The 21,427-nt window shown below is 36.4% G+C and overlaps 1 protein-coding gene across 1 annotated transcript in view; it reads right to left on the bottom strand.

Moving 5' to 3' along the window:
- Nucleotides 1–1,984: 1,984 nt before the first annotated feature.
- Mfap1 (Microfibril-associated protein 1) overlaps nt 1,985–21,427 on the bottom strand; it is a 62,063-nt gene continuing 42,620 nt past the window's right edge. The window contains exons 5-9 of the mRNA XM_089640815.1: nt 19,882–20,066; nt 17,219–17,340; nt 14,734–14,877; nt 12,553–12,649; nt 1,985–7,078 (exon numbers count right to left, since the gene is read on the bottom strand). Coding sequence (XP_089496941.1) covers nt 6,884–7,078; nt 12,553–12,649; nt 14,734–14,877; nt 17,219–17,340; nt 19,882–20,066 — 743 coding nt within the window. The 3' untranslated portion in view covers nt 1,985–6,883. The remainder of the gene's footprint in view (nt 7,079–12,552; nt 12,650–14,733; nt 14,878–17,218; nt 17,341–19,881; nt 20,067–21,427) is intronic.

Here is a 21,427-nt window from a genome sequence, read left to right as displayed (position 1 = left end):
AAATTATATTTATTCCTACAACTTTAGTAACATGAGAACTCTTAAATATCATTAGTTAATATCTCAGGGGTGTGCATCATCCGAAGGATTGAAATGCAACGGTGGAAATTTTAAGATTACATTGAGAAGTTGACAATAAGGTTGGTGACATTAAAATTAACTGACCTGATAAACGTAAAGGGCGCCAAGCAGTGCAATCAGCATTGCTAAAATTTAATAAGTAGAGCGATGGATGACCAAGGTAAAATTAACTAATTACGGCGTCATGGTAGCTCGTAAAATATGTCGACCCGCGTGGTGGCTCGAGTCCTCCCGAAGTCACAACGTCCCGGAACCGCAGCCTGTTGAATACTGAAGATGGCCGCATTGTCCGCAAGCCCGTCTCCCGTTTCCTCTTGAAGTTGCCATATGGCAAAACAGCCGTAAATCAGTGATAGGAACTGATCGCTGTTAAAGCTCTGTAGCGGGGCTAGATAGAACTGCTACAGCCCTAGTGAGATATGCAGAGTATGTTTTTTATGTTAAAAACTGTGTTTTGAATAAATAAAATTGTTTTAATTTTTTTTTATTCTACTTAATTACATATTCAATTTGTGTTTTGTAATAATTTCCGTTATAATATATGTATTAGAAAAGGTTTCATTTAATTTTATTAGGAGTTCATATGTTTGATATAAGAGTGATCAAATAAATACGCCTCTAATATTAATTTCGCATTGCGAAGAATCAGATTTTTATAGGATTTTGTTAACTTTTTGACATATATATTTAAAATAAAAATAAACATAGATTGTAGTGTTATAACCCCATAAAAATCTCACAATTCACCTCTAAAATCTAACTATTTGAATCGTGGATACCCGTCTGTTCTAAAACTCATCATAATATAATATTTTTAATTTATATTTCAATAAAATAGGGAATTCCACGGGAAATTTCCCTACATTAGAGGTAAAAATCGAAATCCAGTCATCTACACAAACGGCCAAGATTTAATTTGCCATTTTTAATGTGATCAGGAATGTTCGTTATAACTTTGGATTTGATGAGGGGATATACTAGGATTAAATCCATTTCAAGTTAATCTTTCGGTGGAATTGTTTTCAAAATGCGATGAGGGCGACACATTGACAAAAATTTTAACTATGTTAGCAAATCTGGATAATATCGCTAGCCTTTTTACTAGGGTATTTTCAAGGGCGTTATCAATAGTTTACATGGGGGAGGGATCGGCGTGACAGAAAGGGGGGAGTAGGGGGTGGAAAATTTAATAGAATGTTTTTTGGGAACTCTATTTACCATATTGCGTTGATTAAAGAGACGGTGCAAATATTACTATTCTCTTTATATAGTTTGAAGTAGGTCATAGTTTTGCCGTGGTGAATATTTGAAGAATTAAAAATGCAAGAGTTCTGAGAGGTCAAAAAAATAAATTATATATATATTATTATATCTCTGAATATTTTGATGTCATAAAATTTCGGAGATTTGATCTTCCGCTACCGAGGTATGTTGGCATGTAGGTATACATAATACTAAGAATATAACTCGTAACCCTTATGTACAAAATTGTAAAAATTTCAATGTACCCCGTGGGCATATAAAAAGAATAAATAACACAGTATGTAAACACATTACTAAACAAATATGTTAGTGCCTCCCCACTTTTCAACCCCACAAACGTTCCACTGGTATATACATTTTTTAATACAGTTTGTTTTTCATGAAAAATGGATTCTCAATAATAATATTTGGATGATTTGTATAGCACCGTTTTTGTGAAAAATCACCTCAAGGGCGCTGTGGTAAATGAAATTACTTCTATTATGTTTTAATTTAATTTTTGTCCTTGAAATGTACAAATTGTGTCTCATGTAGTACGACAGACTGAGATTGCACCATCCAAGCAGTCCTGTTGGATTTAGCGCTTGTGCGCCGACAATGTCTAAACTTACTTTCTTTCATTGGATATTAACAATCTAAAATATATTTTATTCTCTTGGCAAGGAAATAATATATTATTCTATCCTGACGTTTTGTCTTGCCAACATATTTATTTTATCTGTGAACAAGTGAGCCGCAATTGCATCAACGACTTTGCAACGGTCTTCTTATGTCATAATACTATGTTTATTGTGAAGGACGAATATTTCGCTTTATTAATTTCAATAAAACCATAAAATTAGATTGATTTATTTAATTTTTGTATGGGTGACAAAAATTATTCCTCTGAATACTGGGGAAACTACTTCTTATGATAGACATTATATACAATTTGTATAAACATATAAACACATTATCTGGGAAGACAGCACAATTTACAAAAACATAATTTTGCTAAAAAAAGCATGTTTTTACAAAAATAAACTCAGCCGACGTGTGCAAATTTACGCTTGGCAAACTACGGAAGTAATTAGATCACGGGATCTCGGCGTTCTGAAGGTTAAAGACTTAAATAAGTAAGAGAATTGTTAGAAACAAAAATTTTATTGACTTTTTACAAATTTCTTGACAGTTGATCACACAATTCAGATATAATCCATCATAAGATTAGTAAAAACTTTCAACTGCTAAAACACATGCAATAATTTAAAATGGGTAACTTTTCTTGCTGCAATTGGAAGTCCAATAATTATGTGATTAAATTAATGCTGAAGTATTTGCAAAGATTCTAAGGTAGATACAACAAAAGTTTATTCATAAAACAAATCAATGCTTTTAATATACGTGTAGGTAGGTACTCGGGGAAATATAATAGGAGATTGCTTTCATAGCTGCAGGCCCTTAGCAGGAAAGTGAGTTCAATGTGGGACTTTTCTGTGGAGGGTCTTTGGCTTTAGTCGATTCATTTCCGTTACCGAGCCCGTGCGAAGACCGTCTTAGATGTAACGTGAAAGTGAGTAAAAACATGCGATAAATTTATTTTACTATTCCACCAAAGCGTCACACCTCGAACTATGTAACAGATTTTAGGGATAGAATAAATTAATCCATAATAATATTCCAATTCGATTCACTTTAAAGTCATAACTTACACACAGTCCGAGAAGTGTGAAATTTAATAAAAAGGAACTAAATTAATTAGTTAATATACAGATTTGAGAACAAATTAATGATAGTAGATTCAAATTAAGGTTATGATTGACTACCGAATTTGATAGTATGATATTGATATGTAGTAGTCCCAGAGAGAAATTGTATGTGACTTCATCGTTCTGGTAATCACACAAGTTATTTTATTTTTCGTTTTCATATAAGACAAGTGTGAGAAGGAAGATGACGATCGTCGATGATGTACGTCAACGATTTTTCGGGTACAAGTGTAAGAAGGAAGATGACAATCGTCGATGATGTACGTCAACGATTCTTCGGGTACAAGTGTGAGAAGGAAGATGACAATCGTCGATGATGTACGTCAACGATTCTTCGGGTACAAGTGTGAGAAGGAAGATGACAATCGTCGATGATGTACGTCAACGATTCTTCGGGTACAAGTGTGAGAAGGAAGATGACAATCGTCGATGATGTACGTCAACGATTCTTCGGGTACAAGTGTAAGAAGGAAGATGACAATCGTCGATGATGTACGTCAACGATTCTTCGGGTACAAGTGTGAGAAGGAAGATGACAATCGTCGATGATGTACGTCAACGATTCTTCGGGTACAAGTGTGAGAAGGAAGATGACAATCGTCGATGATGTACGTCAACGATTCTTCGGGTACAAGTGTAAGAAGGAAGATGACAATCGTCGATGATGTACGTCAACGATTCTTCGGGTACAAGTGTGAGAAGGAAGATGACAATCGTCGATGATGTACGTCAACGATTCTTCGGGTACAAGTGTGAGAAGGAAGATGACAATCGTCGATGATGTACGTCAACGATTCTTCGGGTACAAGTGTGAGAAGGAAGATGACAATCGTCGATGATGTACGTCAACGATTCTTCGGGTACAAGTGTGAGAAGGAAGATGACAATCGTCGATGATGTACGTCAACGATTCTTCGGGTACAAGTGTGAGAAGGAAGATGACAATCGTCGATGATGTACGTCAACGATTCTTCGGGTACAAGTGTGAGAAGGAAGATGACAATCGTCGATGATGTACGTCAACGATTCTTCGGGTACAAGTGTGAGAAGGAAGATGACAATCGTCGATGATGTACGTCAACGATTCTTCGGGTACAAGTGTGAGAAGGAAGATGACAATCGTCGATGATGTACGTCAACGATTCTTCGGGTACAAGTGTGAGAAGGAAGATGACAATCGTCGATGATGTACGTCAACGATTCTTCGGGTACAAGTGTGAGAAGGAAGATGACAATCGTCGATGATGTACGTCAACGATTCTTCGGGTACAAGTGTGAGAAGGAAGATGACAATCGTCGATGATATACGTACAACCTCTCTCTCTGCGTACTCTGCAATTTTCTTTCTTAAATATTTTTATTCCTGAAATGGGTGTTTTTCAACACAATTATTTGACATTTGATAAATGGTTACTTTGAAATGTAACCACTAAAAAAAACTTTCCCATACTCGCTAAGGTTAAAAAATAACAAGTTTAAATATTAATTTCCTTATGATTCTGTATTTCAGTCTCAGTCTTATGATGTACAGTAGAACCCCGTTAATTCGAACCCCGATAATTCGAAAAAACGCGTGATTCGAAATTTTCGCAAAAAAAATTTCCGCTGAAAAATTTTTTCATACAAAATTTTTTTTAATTCGAAATTCGTTAATTCGTAATTCGAAATTTATTTTTGTCCGCGCACGAAAATTTGTTCGTGTAATTCGAAAAAATTTGATTTTTGCGAAAATAAATCATAATATTTCGTAAATCTGAATCTAAAAGTCAGCCGTGGCGGTAAAACGCCGAAAAATGTATTTTTACGTGGTTGTACATCGTCCTAATTAGTATTATTATTTTGTAAATCTGAATCGATTTACACTGGAATGTCATATTTTTTCAAATTTATTTCAAATATCCGAGTTTAAAGGGCCGAGAAAATACATTTTACGCGGATATATGTAGTAGTTTTACGAGTTTACGCCAAATATCTGCATTTAAAGGGTCGGCCGCGACGAAACTCGGCCGCGTAATTTCGATTTACGCGTAAATATATCGTATTTTTACTAACTTTACTTCGAATATCCGCGTTGAAAAAATACGGCGCGACGGAATTCGGCCGAAAATTTTCGATCCATGCCGAAATATGACATATTTTTACGAATTTACTTCAAATATCTGAACTTAAAAGGCTGGCCGCGACGAAAAACTGCCGACAAAATTCGATTTACGCGGAAATATATCATATTTTTACGAATATCTCAATTTAAAGGGTAGGCCGCGACTGAAATCGGCAGCGAAATCTCGATTTACGCGTAAATATATAGCATTTTTACGAATTTATTGCGAATATCTGAATTTACAGGGCCGGCCGCTACGGTAATCGACCGCGAAAATAAAGAAATAATTGGTATTAATACGAATTTCCAACTAAAATACCACCCGGATTTGAAGAGGCGGCCGAGAAAATCGATTTTCGGCGTTTTTTTTTTTTTTTTTTTTTTTCATAAAATTTCGAATTACGTGGGAATTCGTTAATTCGAAATTTGATTTTTGATGTCCGCTGGATTTCGAATTAACGAGGTTCTACTGTATATGGATCAATAATAGGTAGTAAAAAATCGTATTGTGTATTAAATGTACGGGAACAATAATTACAAGGTGCTATGGGTATTCTACATTCTTACCGTACTACCATACTTCTGCTCATTTAAATGGTTCAATAAATATAAAAACATCTTTTTGTTCCGTGCGTAATTATGAAATTCAAAATTCAAGTTGCTAAATGCTCCAAAATTAGCAGCAAAACCATTCACGTGTTCCGAGTATGATGATAATTTTTGCTTGTGGATTGGTGCTATATCCAGTATCGTGTTCAGAATTCAATATAAAATTCTCTTTGCGGATCCATCAGCTGATGAATTTTGAAGGAAACCATGATTTGATATTTTCACAGCCAAAAGTATTATGTATGCCATGAGAAAGTGCGCAGAATTTTTTAACAGAATCACTTGCACTTTAAACACTTGGTCTGGTGTTCTAAAGGTTGAGCCACTAATAAAAGTAATAAATTAAAACTTCAGAAATTGCAAAAATAACAAATTTAATTTTATTGTTAGAATTCAATTTGGGAGGCGGGTATGGGAACCGCCGCCCCGGGAAACATTAATTGGATAACCAAGCCATAAGTCACCTCAAGTGGTTCCCAATGTTTAGTGACTTAGAAGGAGTTCCCGGGTTCATGAGGTGAGGTTGGACCTTGTCTTGGCGGCGGATGCGTCTACCTACCCGCTGCGTGGCGGCTGGATCGGGATTCCTTTCACCTCTACAGCCGGACTCAGAGGGCGGGATGGATTCATATGTCACTCCTGGACACACTAATTCCTACTCACACCTCATACCTTTTGCCCACCCAAATCTTCATCTATACCGTTTTTTCTAGGTCTGTGGCCGCCCTGCAAGTGCAGAATAAACTGCAGCATGAGCTGAGTTGGCACTGCCGATGGAGACAAGTTCATTCGGCGGCTCCATCTCATGGCAGCTGGTTGAGTGGAGGTGAAATTGGAGTTGGTGTCTGTAGAGCCGCAAACACCTATCCAAAGAGCCGCGGTCTGCCGACCACTGACCAAGACCATAGTGCTTTATCAAAGCTACACCTTTTTTCTTCTGAACCATATTGGTGTAGCCATTTAAATGATGATGGCGCCATCTACTTTTTTCTATACTTTCTAGACGGACTCTAAAATATATTACGGAAATTATTAATAAATTCGGCTTATTTAATTATGCATTTACACTATTAGAAACTTTTTATTTTTGGCCGACCCTCTTTAGTGAGGGTTTATCGAACACCTGTTTTGTGACAGTTTTGTTGGAGGCGTGGAATCGAGCGTTCTGGGGAAGGGCTTCTGTAGACCAGGGGGAATCAAACTGCGTCGTGTCCTGGTCAACCAGATGGGTGTACTTGGTCCTGCCAGACCGACCAAACTTCTTAACCTGCATCACCTGTTGGAAAAAAAGAGAATTAGAACAAGTTTGGTAATAAACAGAAAATTGACCAAACTTGGCCAAATTAAAGAATAATTACCAAATTTGGTCAAACTTTGTGCCTGTTAATTAATAAATTAGTTAAATACATAATACATTACACGTTAGATGGAAGAATGAGAACAGGTTTGATACTATAAAGAATATAATTTTTGACTGGTGGTTTTTCAAAATTTCAGGGGTATATTACTGATACATTTCACAGAATAGTAACGAGCTGACGTGTACCCGGCAGGTTATAGCCGAGGATCCCGATACAATAAACCCTACGTCATCGAGTACACAGATGAAACTACTTAGTAATGAGAATAGACATTTATTAAGCCTTAAAAGAGTTGGTCTGCTGGTCCTCTTGGAGAGTTCCGCACGGTCATGCAAATAGTGAATGAATTTTTTCGTAAAAATTACGTAGTAAGGTACGTATGAACGGAAATGATTTCTTACCATAGGGGTCGATTAGTAGATGAAAAAAAAACAGGTCTGCCAACCAGCAGCCTGGAGCATTTGCAGGCAACCGTGTTTAAAGTTGGATAAAAATTAGTGAATTTTACATCATGGAGTACACAAATGAAACCAACAAATAACAGTAGTCTAAATCACCCCATTGAAGAATTTCTTGGTCTGTCGACTCCTATATCCCGGCAGTTTTTTGTGTACAAATTTATTTCAAAAAAAGTTTTTTTTGTTGTTAATGAATTATTTTCATCATCTGTATTTTTTTTTTTTTCAATGTGCGTTTAAAAACATAGATTGCCAAATTTAAAAATTGTGATAAAAGTCCGATTGGACAGGCGAGCCTTTCAATGCAAACCAACCTCATAGGTACCCCCGTAATGCGCCTCACCGCTGTCGCATACCTATATTATTTTATAAATATAATATGTAAGTCTTCGTAAGAGTGCCTAGTAATTTATAGTGGTAGGAAGTTCAAACAACCGCCGCACCGCCTTCCTAAGAGCTGCGTTCGACAGGCAAACAAAGGAAACTTCCGAGCCCCGTCCGTTCCAAATAGCTTTCGTATGCCCAGCCGCATCGACTATAAGGAATACATGAATGAAACCAATTCATAACTGTAGTCTAGATCAGTGGCAGCTCGTACTAGAAGTGCTAATATAATAAAAAATGGCATTTCCGATATTGTAGCTGAAAATGACTTTTTATTTTTTTTCGAAAAATCGATTTTTGTATGAAGATTATCAGGAATGTTCAGTTTAGTTGTGCGCCGCACGGATTTCCTGAAAATCATCATACAAAAAATCGATGTTTCGACAAAAATAAAAAATCGTTTTCAACTACAACATCAGAAATGCCATTTTTTATAATATTAGAACTCTAGTAACCCAAAAGTCACGAGCCGCCACTGGTATAGATTAGTCCATTGAAGTCGAACGCAGCTCACGAGGATTAAATATTATATAATAATATAGGCACGTAACAGCGGTGAGGGGCACCGCGGCCAAGTTCCTAAGTTGTTTCTCGCCGAAAGGCTTTCCTGTCTAAGTTTTTAAACCCAGACTAGCTTTTTGCCCGTTGCAGGCAACTAATACGTAAAAATAATTATTTGATGTAATGTTTGAATATGGATGAAGCAATATGTGTGGGCTTAATGTTTGAATGTGGATGAAACAAGGAGTGTATACCTACAATTAGCCTTTTCCCGTTGCAGACAACACAACACACACTCTTGGGATGTGTGTATTGATGCATATAATGATTGATGCCAAACGTCACTGAGAAACAGCAATTTGTCAACCGATACAGATCACACTTCTACGGATTTTCTATATGCGTTATTTGATAGCCATATTGGCTACTTTCCGGTTCCATCAATTAAATATTTAAAGAAAACTTCACAGTACTTACACAATACACGCTATTGGCATTGTGTGTATTGATGCATATACAGTACCTACCTTCAGTACTCACCTACGGCCTCTACCTACGGTACCAACCTACAATACCTACCTACTTTACCTATGCAACACACACTCTTGGGATTGTGTGTATTGATGCATACAATGATTCATACGAAACGTCATTGAGAAACAGCAATTTGTCAATCGGTACAGCCATATGTATGTCGAGACGCATATTTTGATACTCATCTCTAGTTCATTACGGATCCATTGATTAAATAATTAATCAAAAATAGTTACTATTTACAGTACCTACCTATTTTTTTTTTTATTTTTTATATTAACTCCACACAGGAGGCCCTGAAGAAAATAATTTCCCTCAGGGCCTATGTCATCTTTGGGGATGCTGTGTGGAGGGTCTTTTTGTGGAGAGGAAAGAGTGAACATGGGTCTTGAAGAGTCTCATGTTGTAGGAGGGAGGAAACACAGAGGCCGGCAGCTCGTTCCACAGCCGAGCTGTTGAACTTAAGAACGAATCGTAGAAGCGACCCGTTCTCATGTGACAAATGTCAACCGTGTACAAATGTTGGGCGCGCGTTTGGCGTGTATCCCGACTACGCACCGGTGCCGAAGGGATCAATGACGCTAGTTCCTCAGAGCATCTTCCATTGTAATACCGATAGAACAAGGACAGCATACCTACCTGACGCCTGTGCTCTAAAGATTGCAGTCCGTTTGTTAAGATTGGGGAATCTATCAAACGGACCGCCCGTTTTTGCACAGAGTCAAGGGTTTTTTTCAGGTATTTAGGGGCTCCGGACCAGAGATGGCTGCCAAATTCGACAATAGGGCGCATTTGCGATTTGTGCAGGGTCAGCAGTTGTGTACTATTAAAGTATCTGCGGGCCCTGTACAGTACGCCCAGCTACTGAGAGGCCAACTTTACTCTGGCTTCGATGGAGCCCCCGTACCTGAGCTGGTCACTTATAGTTACACCAAGCATATCAATGGAGGGCCTGTTCGGAAGATCGCTTCAGTACACCAATCTATTCTGATGTAGAATATCCAAGCAGATACCAAACATAATTATCAGGTTGAATTTTTTTGAAAATACCTTTTATACCACCCTACAAAGGACATCACATGAAGAATCTACGCTGGTTAGGTCGTTTCCAACCTACTGCTAGAAATTGAAATTGAAATGCAACGACTTTAAATCGTCTTTTCAATTATTTCAAGTAAATTTATCGAACTTCTAAATTCCACCGCTAGTCGGTTCTATGAAATATAATTATTTTTTGTAAGCATTTTTTCAGATTCCAATAATGCATTTTTATCAGGGTTTTCGCAAAATGCCAAACCTGAATACATTATTGCGGCGCAATTTTAATGGAAAGTATTAATTGCGACGGTTTATTTACCTTCTCGATCCTTCTGACCACAATATTAAAGAGGGATATATTCATACGTCCGTCACTCCTGGACATACTGATCCCTAGATTCCTACCCAACCCTCAAACCTTTTACCCTCCCAGAACTTCCTCTCCTTCTCCCCTTAACCCTCTGTCGTTACGTCTACTACTACGTACTCTGTCGAGACAGCGCAAAATCTATGTGCAGTTGCTGCGTTGCCAATTCACAGCGCATCGTTGTCCCACTCAGTACCTTCCTGAGTATTGCATCGGCACCGCGGTGATTGCACGTGAGGAGTTGCAGCCGTTAGGTGTTCACGGGACTTAGGTAATCAGTAAAATAACTATAATACCATACTGTCTAACAGCAATAGACCAATAAGGAAGAAAAAGGCTATGGGAACGTCAGCTGATGTCAATAATTTCAGCTATCGTTGGAGGAAAAGGAAGAGCTTGATTTAAATTTTTTATTGAAGAAGAAATCCACGAAGAGAATGAAATATCTGGGGGCGAAGAAGAAGATGAAAGTTTGAATGAAGAGTAAAATGATCTAGTGCAAACAGCAAGTAGCAGTAGTTAACACGAAAAGAATGGTTTCGTTTGGTGGAAAACGAACGCCTGCACTCATTAGCAGAAAGAAAACAAAAAAGTCGCCAAAAGTCTCGCAAGCCAATGATTTAGAAATGCGTAATAAGAAACAAACCATTGCAACAATTTAGCAATTTAGCTTTACAGTAGAACCTCGTGAATTCAAAATCCACGGGACATCAAAAATCAAATTTCGAATTAACGAATTCCCACGTAATTCGAAATTTTATGAAAAAAAAAATAAAAAAATATGCCGCAAATCGATTTTCTCGGCCGCATCTTCAAATCTGGGTGTTATTTTAGGAGTAAATTCGTATTAATACCAATTATTTCTTTATTTTCGCGACCGATTACCGGAGCGGCCAGCCCTTTAAATTCAGATATTCGCAATTCGTAAAAATTCTATATATTTACGCGTAAATCGAGATTTTGCGGCTGATTTCGGTCGCGGCCTACCCTTTAAATTGAGATATTGGTAAAACACGATATATTTCCGCGTAAATCGAGATTTCGCGGTAGATTTCCGTCGCGGCCGGCCCTTTATTTCGAATATCTGAATTTAAATTCGTAAAAATACGATATATTTCCGCGTAAATCGAGAATTCGCGGCCGTATTCCATCGCGGCCGACCCTTTAAATTCAGATATTTGATGTAGATTCGTAAAAATATGATATATTTCCGCGTAAATCGAATTTTATCGGCAGTTTTTCATCGCTGCCGGCGCTTTAAGTTTAGATATTTGAAGTAAATTCGTAAAAATATGTCATATTTCAGCGTGAATCGAAATTTTTCGGCCAATTTCCGCTGCGCCGTATTTTTAACTCGGATATTCAAAGTAAAGTTCATAAAGATACGATATATTTCCGCGTAAATTGAAAATTCGCGTCCAATTTCCGTCGCGGCAGGCCCTTTAAAATTCAGATATTCGTAAAAATACGATATATTTACGCGTAAATCGAGATTTCGCGGCCGATTTCAGTTGCGGCGGGCCATTTAAAATTCAAATATTCGAAATAAATTCATAAATATACGATAAATTTAATCGAAATTTCGCAGCCGACCCTTTAAATTCAGTTAATTGGTGTAAATTCGTAAAACTACGACATATATCCGTGTAAAACGTATTTCCTCGGCCCTTCAAACTCGGATATTCAAAATAAATTTGAAAAAATACGACATTCCAGTGTAAATCGATTCAGATTTACAAAATAATAATACTAATTAGGACGATGTATAACCACGTAAAAATACATTTTTCGTCGTTTTACCGCCACGGCTGACTTTTAGATTCAGATTTACGAAATATTATGATTTATTTTCGCAAAAATCAATTTTTTTCGAATTACACGAACAAATTTTCGTGCGCGGACAAAAATAAATTTCGAATTACGAATTAACGAATTTCGAATTGAAAAACCATTTTGTATGAAAAATAATTTCTGCGGAAATTTTTTTGGCGAAAAATCTCGATTTCGCGTTTTTTCGAATTATCGGGGTTCGAATTAACGGGGTTCTACTGTACAATAATAAAGCAATGGGGTGATAATTAGAATAATATTTTTAGAAATTAAGTACCTTTGGTAACACACTCTTGTCAAAGTGATCGTCCAACGTTGGTCCTGAGAAATCTTGTTTGAGAACTTCTTCGTCCTTGTCCAGGTAGAAGGCACCTCTGAAAACACAAACACATAAATAAAGTAATTTACACCTCAAACTGACACACGCCAACCTTATAATACAACAAATTGTTTATATCTGACAACTCCAAATAAAAGACACAATGATTTGCATACCAAACAAGCTATCCACTGGAGTGCTAGGCGCCCACAAAGTGGGTATATGGCTTTCATACTCGAACGCCAGGCGGCCACAATATGGGCGACTACTTTGCAAAATGAATAAGAATAAATTTAAACTTTCCCGCAGCCCACTCTGCAGCCCGCTCTGTTGGTCAGTGACAAAATGAGATAATGATTTCACCATTATGTCACCCAACTGTTTACAAGAAACTTGTCTCCGATAAAAACAAAAAAAATATTGTAGAAAAATCCTTGGATAAAATGTGTAGTTATTTGCTCCAATATTCGAAAATCTTAAAAAATGCAGTAAGCGTTTGTTTTAAGTTATATATTACATGTATATCAGTGCGATCGTTATTGAATTCTCTTAATTGAAGTTGTGAGATTAAAAAATAAGGCGATTTTGATGCAAAAGTTTAGTGTGTTTGTTTTTAAGTGCAAAGAGTGTTGTTTTGATATCTTTTTACAACCCAGCAATAATTACCTTATTGTGCAGTTTTTGTGGAAGTTATTTAGTTAGAGTAATTTATAACGAAGAAACAGATATAATTTTTATTTTCTGGAATGAATAAGTCTGTAATTTTACGATTGACAAATGGTGTCAATGAGGATTTACAAACTTTAGGTAAGTATTATATAAAGGAATAGTGTAATGTAATTACATATGTATATCTAATTTAAAACCATGTTTCTAGTTTTAATAAGTCACAATTTAGAAAGCAGCAAACAGGATGTCTTTGGAAAACGAATAATTAAACTAAATAAGTCAATGTCTAAGTAAATGTCTCCATATTAAAATTGTAAGGTACGATTTTCTGAATGAGGGCGAGAAATTCCCAAACCAAATGATCAAAAAATCAAAATTATTCTTATTGATAATTTGTAGACAAAGAATGTATCTTTCTAACGTAGTACTAGTTTTAAATGTATTAGATATATGAATTTAGTGCATTCATCCACAACCCAAAATTTAAAAATATTTTTACAGGACTTCTTAAAAATGCATATTCTAAAATATTTTTAATCTGTGATTATTAGGACATTAGGAAACAGCAAAATAACTTAATTTTAAATTTTAACTCAATACTAAACGCTTATTTTTAGATCACGATCGCTTTCGGGTTTTAGCTTGCGAGGAGCCGAACATGTTAATAATAGTTAAAAATAAATAAAAGTTTATTGATTATTATAAATGACGTGCAAAGTTTTCTCAGAGCAGTCTATATTTTATCTCGATGGCCTCCATGGTCGAGGGTTAAGGCGATCGACTAGCAATCGGAAGGTCGCGGGTTCAAATTCTGGCATGCGTAAGTAAATTTTATTTGATGAATTGGTGTTATTTCACAATTTATACATTTAAAATAATATACAGTATGGGCTGCGGAATGTTCCAGAGTGGAATGTGAATGTGCAGATATATCACCCTGGTGTAGGACCACCATTCAGAATTGAAAGGTTGCCTGAAATGGCTTTAGCCGTGCGTGGTACCAGATCAAAATAGCCAGGTACTCCTCCACCTCCTTCTTCCCCATCTCCATCACCAACCCACCACCTTCAGCCTCACAACATACAACATACCCTGCGTGGGGATGCCATATTCTCACTGGCTCCATATCAAGATGGTAGATAAATAATAATACATACATGAAAATTCGTAAATGTTAATTTAAACACAGTGCTTTCAGCAAAGTCACTGAGTTTTTATTTACAGAAACAGAAATAATGCGTTTTTGCATACCAACAGCGGTGAAATTGTGATAACATCAAAACATCTTTTTTTAACATGAAAAAAGAGTAAGTAAAATTTTTTTTTTTTACGTAAAATGTAGGAAATTCGATACTTAATAACTTCCCACACTCAAATTTGCCAACTTCGGACATTACTGTGTTTTTGTGACAGGCTTGATACATCTCATTCTGAGCAATAATAATAGTAAAAAGGGAAGTATGAACTGACCTGTGATAGTATTTCTGCAAGAACTTGTATTTGCCCTTTGCGCTTTTGTTGGTGACTACTTTAGGATTAACTCTCTGCTCTAATCTTCTTTCCTCCTCTGTCATGTTGCGCATCCTCTCTATTTCTAAGGCTTCCTTCTCCAACCTGAAAAACACAAATATTCAATAAAATAATTTGGAAGGGACTTGGATTTGATCAACTACTGGGATTGTCAAAAGAGCAAATTCACCGGACACGGTGATCTCTCTTGCAATGTGCTTTCCAAATAGATCTAATGGAGAGAATACAGAGACGATTTACAATGACAAATACCAAGAGCTTTGAAAGACTGCCAATATGAAGATAGATTCAAGGAACTAAGATTACTGACGTTAAAAGAAAGGGGTGACTTGATTGAGACCATTGTTGACCTGGCATCCAAGGTATCTTCAGGTGAACAGAAATGTAAATCTCAGTGGACACCTTTTATCCCAGGAAACACTTTCTTGCAAATAGAGTAGTTATTTTAAAATTTAAAACAACTCAATGACTGTTAAACTTACTGTGAAATCAGATATGAGAGCATCAGCAGAATGCTACGTGCTAATTTAATAATAATTTCAGTATCGCCCTAGTGAAAACCACCATTCAGTATGCAAACATTGATTGAAATGGCTTTAAGCGTGTTTGGTGAGCCGATCTGAATAGCCAGGTACTTCCCCACCTTTGTCTTCCCCTCCCCAAACCCTTCATGCCATAGTCTCACTGGCTCTGGTTAGCAGGAAAATGTTGGGACTCTTGTGCGGTATTCAGATTTAGAAATACAAATATGGAAAAAGAGTGGTTGTTTCATTGATATAAAATACAAATAATTTTATCAACACAATTTCTAAATAGATAAATACATAGATAGTTGTCTGAAAAAAAAAACGATTCTCCAAACAAGTCATAAAGAAGACAGTGGTGGCCGTGTTGCCGTTTTACAAAACGCATCCATCCAGCACTATTGCGCACTATGTAAAAGTGTCATATAAAATATAAGTCGTATGAAAAATGTGCTTTCCAATTTTGTTCCCCTTTTATAACTTCTTTTGTTTCAATGTCAAATTTGTATCAGGTTTCCAAATTTCATTTTAAAAACCATAAATTTAATGTTCATGCAGGCAGGTATGAGTAAGTATGTATTTACACGGGGTAAGTTTAGTGAAACCAAATCTAAATCAGTAATAAATAAACCCTTCGATTGCAAACATGTCCCCTAACAAGAGGAAGTGTCTCTCAATTCGCGATTAAGTCCATATTATTCGGGAAGTGTATAGGAAGTTTTCTCTGTGGTCTTCTGATGAAGATACATTGTAGAAAAATAAGAAAGTGCGTACTTCCTGATGTTGACAAAGCGTTGCTGAAGTTGTTTAGTGTACAAACAAGTGCTGGATTTGCTATCGATGAATATTAAAGTCTCAAATTCACAAACCAATTCGGAAATGACAATTTTAAGTGTAACAATGGTTGGCTTGATCGTTTAAATAACTGTTCACGCGAAAATTAACAGTGAAGCTACATCTGTGGATCCTGTAATATAAATTGCGTGGGTTCAAAGTGTTTGGTCAGAATTGAGAAGGGGTTTCGATGAAAAGGACTATTATAATGAGGATGAGACATATAATTTAACACATTTAAATTCAAAGGTGAAAAATGCATTGGTGGAACAGCTCAAAGGTTCGTTTGACAGTACTTGTGTGTGCCAATATGACCGGAACGGGCAAACGAAAACCGTTTGTTATCGGAAAATCCTTAATACCCCGATGTTTTAAGAACAAGAAACTGCTTGTCTATTACACAGTAAACAATAAAGCATATATGACATCCGAGATTTTTCAAAAATACATTTCGGACTAGAACAAAGAGCTCTTTAAGAAGAAGAGAAACATTCTTCTTACAGTGGATAACCGTCAAAAAATCGGCATGGTTTAAAAAAGCTGAGAAAAAATACATTTAAAAAAACTAAAAAAAGCAGAACATCTCTAAAACTAAAACTAAATTTAAAAAAATGTGATACAAGTGGCCTTTTTACACATTAATTATTACAAATCAAATATAGAATCGCTCATCTTCTACCAACAGAAGTAAAGAGAGGCTTATATTATAGCTTGATCTGGTCCCACCAAAATAATCCAATATAAATATGGGGAAACACACACATTACATATTTAAACAATTTACAAACGATACAGAATAAATGTATAAAAAAACTATAACCCAGATACACCCAAGAAATGAACTATACAAATAATAAATTGTACACTATACAGTAAAGACTGAAAGTGGTAAGATGAGCATAGGCCATGAGGGTTTAGACATTTACAATCTCCTTCCCGATGCCTGAAAACGGAGAATCGAATAAGTAAATTTAAGTAAAAAACTGTGTGTTAATTATTATACATATAGCTTATATTTAGTTAGAAAGTGAAATACTGGTATTTGTACTATGTGGCTGTGTACTAACGTGTCTCTCTCTTCCTTGTCTCGTTTAATTCTCTTCATTTCTCTCAGTTTCCACGCTTCGTATTCTACTTCATCATTCTCATCGTCGGTGCACACGTCGTTGATGTTACTCTCGGGGTCAACCTAAAATAAAATAAAACATCATATTACTTTCAACAACAAACACGATATAAGACGTATGAAGCACTTGCTCGCAGTATCCTGGAATATAGCTCCATTATTTGGGCCCCAACATGGGCAGAACAAAACCATAAAGCGTTACCTGTATATGAGGGATTATACATACTATCCATTCCTGATTCATCCTTGTTCTTAACAGGAATGTTAGATTTCGGTACTTTAGAAGCCCGCCAGTTAATCTCGGAAACTATACTACCTATAACTCGGAAACTATACTAAAAACTTACCTTTTTAAGCTGTCGTACCCTTAAATTAAATATACCAATTCTAAGAGAAAGTCCAGTTATATTCAATTTTTCAATTAAGTCCTAAATCCTGTATCTAAATTTCGCCAATAAACAATTAGATAATGTTAATAAAGTGTTAATCTCAAATGACCTACCAGGTAAGTATTGTACTGTATATTTTCTCCATAAATAGTTAAGTAATAACATAGATCACTGTAGAAATGTATTATAAGTTTGTACAGCGCCCTTGGGGTGTTTTTGCACAAAAACGGCGCTATACAAGTCATCCAAGTATTATTATTATTATTATACTATAATCCATCTATTTTGGAAGAGGTTAGCTTATACGTGCCTAACAAGTACACGCATGGGAGACCTCAAACACTATTTTATGCTCTAAAAGCGAGCGATAATTCTATTTTTACTTAAAATCTGCCTATCAGAAAGTGCCAATCAACAGAGCGACTCAACTGCATAACGATTCTGCATTGACCATTGATATTTTCGACATCACTTACAGACAGTTCAGCAACTGTCTTTTGGGGTATGTCACAAAATAATAAAACTGCCCCGTGACCTTTTTATACTTACATGTTCCGTCACGCCGATTGCTTTTGACAGGCCGTGTGCTAACCAATAGTATGGTCAGAATTTGAACTGTACAGTTTAAATTCACACACGTCTGCTATAACCACGGAGTGCCGTGAGCCGTACAATCGCATCAAAACGTTCGTCCTGTCAAAACCAATGTGTGTACTATCGCTGATTATTTATCGGAATAATCCCTTAAACGTATTTTATCGCAACTATCGCAATCCAATTCAACATAACGAGTGCTACCGTACAACGATCACCGTTCCTCTCGAGATGCAGATTTCATTCGCCATCCTGCTCGTACCGTACTCAATGTTTATATTTGTCTTTGGTTTATCGCGTGGGCTGGCAACACTGCGGGAATACGCCGGGCGCGGGAAATCCAATAAATGTCACAATGGAAAAAATGGCGAATTTTCACTAATATTGCCGAATTCCACACCGAAATTTAATAATTATGCAGAGGAATCTTAATACTTTAAAATTTATTCATTGAATGAAAGAAGGCATTACACTGGTTCATTATTCCTGTATAAATAAGTTAACTATTTCAATTCCCGGAGATGCTAAATATGATTCAATTAAATGTACCTGCGCGCTACACTGTTACCCCCGAGTGGGGATCTAGGAGGTATTGGCTACACACACTCTTCTATCCTATTGAAAGTTGATCTTTGCAAAACAAACTAAACAAAATTCTAGCTTGAACAACTATGTTCAAACGAGATTTTTTTTATTCGTCAGCTAGCCAAATAAAAACTAAAAAAAATTTAAAATCCAGTACTCCTACTACTCAAGGAAGAGTTTCTTTAAAATGATTTGCATGTATCCACGTGTATTTTATTCAGTCATTGCCTGTACCACTCTAACAACTTCTCAAAATACTAAGGAATATTCAAATACGTTAAGTTGACTGTGAATTAACCTTACGAATTGTGTTATCGCATTCGCCTGTCATAAGCCATAGGCTTTATCCATGCTTTATCTGTGTGGAATAGCCCTTCAAAATTCGGCTATCCCAACCCTTGTTCGTTCCTCGAACACTTACATGGACCTCAAATTTGTAATCTTCTCCGTAGTATATTGGTGTAGAAGCTTTTTATGGAGAACATGAAGAAATAAATATAATATAAAGTTTCTAGCATCATGAATTTAGCACACATTTGTATTTTTGATGTGAATTCTGCACATAGGTACCAACTTTCCAGAGCCAGAGCCAGTGGGGCTACAGCATCCCCAAACCGGGTATGTTTTGAGAAGGGAATTACCTCGCAGTTCAGTTCAGATTGATCACTAAACACGGTTAGCCGTTAGCGCCATGCAACGTTTCTAATATCTGAATGGTGGCATTTTACCCAGGCTATACTGACAGTTTCTACCACTTTGGAAATTTTACCATTCTGTCTATTTTGAGCTCGCATTATTTTATTTGCTGTTTGTGATCTACGGAAATTTGAAAAATCCACCCAAACAGCAAATAAAATAAGATACCATTTTGTTTTTTCAATCGCCTTTTCAATTCTTCAACTTCTAACCAAGCCCCATGTATCATTTGATGTTTAATTATTTTGTCTTTATGAAAAAACCATTGTTACTACACATTGTACTCTTCTAATTCGATATAAAGTTATTATATGTAAATAAATAAGTAGTAAAAGTCTACCTTTGTCTTATCTTGCATTTCTCTTCTTACAGATTCCTCCACCAATCGTAAAGCTTCCCTTCTCCTCTCCTCCTTTTCCCTCTTAGCCTCTGTCTCTGTCTGTTTCTGTTTCTGGGCCGCCTTTTCCCGCTCTATGACAGTGAGGCGATCTTTCGCTCGGACAAATACTGGCTTCAATCTGGGACCTGAAATAAATACATACTATATTACCTTCATCATCCATTCAATCACTAAACTTGCTAAATTAAACTAAATCATAGTACATGTTAATATGAGGAATCCTTGCATAATCCTAATCCTAGATTAAGAAAGAGATGCTTAGATGGTTTGGGCATGCAGAGCAAACGAACGAAGAAACGAGTGTAAGGAGAATACATGATGCAAATGTGAATAGTATGTAGCAGTTCTTTATTGCCTGCTACCTTTCATTATTATTTCTGCAACATGCAAACACTGGACTCACTCCCAGAAGATACTTCGAGACGGCGACTCGACCGGGTCCGGTCTACGAAGGCAGAACCAAATCGGCAACCAGCTGGGATAGACGCCATCTCCAGAAGGACACGAGCGACACTCCAGACGACATACTTCGACATACTTCGACATACTACGACATACTACGCAGCAGTTTATTATCGTTTTAGCTGGTCGTTGTTATTTTAAATCTAAATTTAATAACATGGAAAATGTTATTTGGCGCCCTCTTCTCACTAATCAGGTAAGAATACTTGGTCACTTACTTTGTCACACTTTTTAATATTGCTACCTATTTTCATTAATATCCGATGCGTAAGATCTTCGATCTGACGCACACGCCCTGGGTTATGTTTTAACTTTAATTATGTTAAATTTAGAGATCTCTTGTTTTGCTCTGGCTTTTGTACGAAATAGTAATATATAAATGTTATAATTTTATCTCTTTTATTAATTACATTTGTAACTTCCCGATGTTGGTTCCCGTACACAATATTCACAAGGTAACCTATCGTGGTTTACTGTTATTTGAAATTATTACAACAGTGGTTAAAATATTTATGTTAAAATGGCGACAACGTGGCTTATCTAGTCCATATTGTTCCGCCACAAGTAGAAGTCGTGAATGCCCAAGAGACACGGAACAATCAAGAGTATGTATGAATTTGGATGAATCAAGGAGTGTGTGCCAAGTCAGAGTTGTTTGGTGGTCCTTCCTCTCTGCTTACACGCATGTGGAGAAATGGTGTAAAAGTGACTTATTTTATTTAATTTAGGAATCCTGATTAAAAAATGTGTATAGCATTGGGCGATGTTTTGAACATATTAAACACTATAAAAGTAAGTAAACAAGGTGAAGAGATGTGACCCGTCCAAGTCGAGAGTCATAAATACCATTATATTGAAGATATTGGATAAACAATATAAAAGTAAGTAAACAAGGTGAAGAGATGTGACCCGTCTAAGTCGAGAGTCATAAATACCATTGTTTTTAATAGACATATCTAGGATGGTTTCCTACTAGTTGCATTAATGTATTTTAAGTTGTTAGAATGGTAATAGACTGCAGGGT

Source organism: Hesperophylax consimilis, chromosome 2 (genome assembly GCF_061612785.1).
Source record: "Hesperophylax consimilis isolate HC1 chromosome 2, BYU_Hcon_1.0, whole genome shotgun sequence".
Lineage (NCBI taxonomy): Eukaryota > Metazoa > Arthropoda > Insecta > Trichoptera > Limnephilidae > Hesperophylax > Hesperophylax consimilis.
The sequence above is the reverse complement of the archived record's forward strand: the minus strand, read 5'-3'. Positions and strand labels throughout refer to the sequence as shown.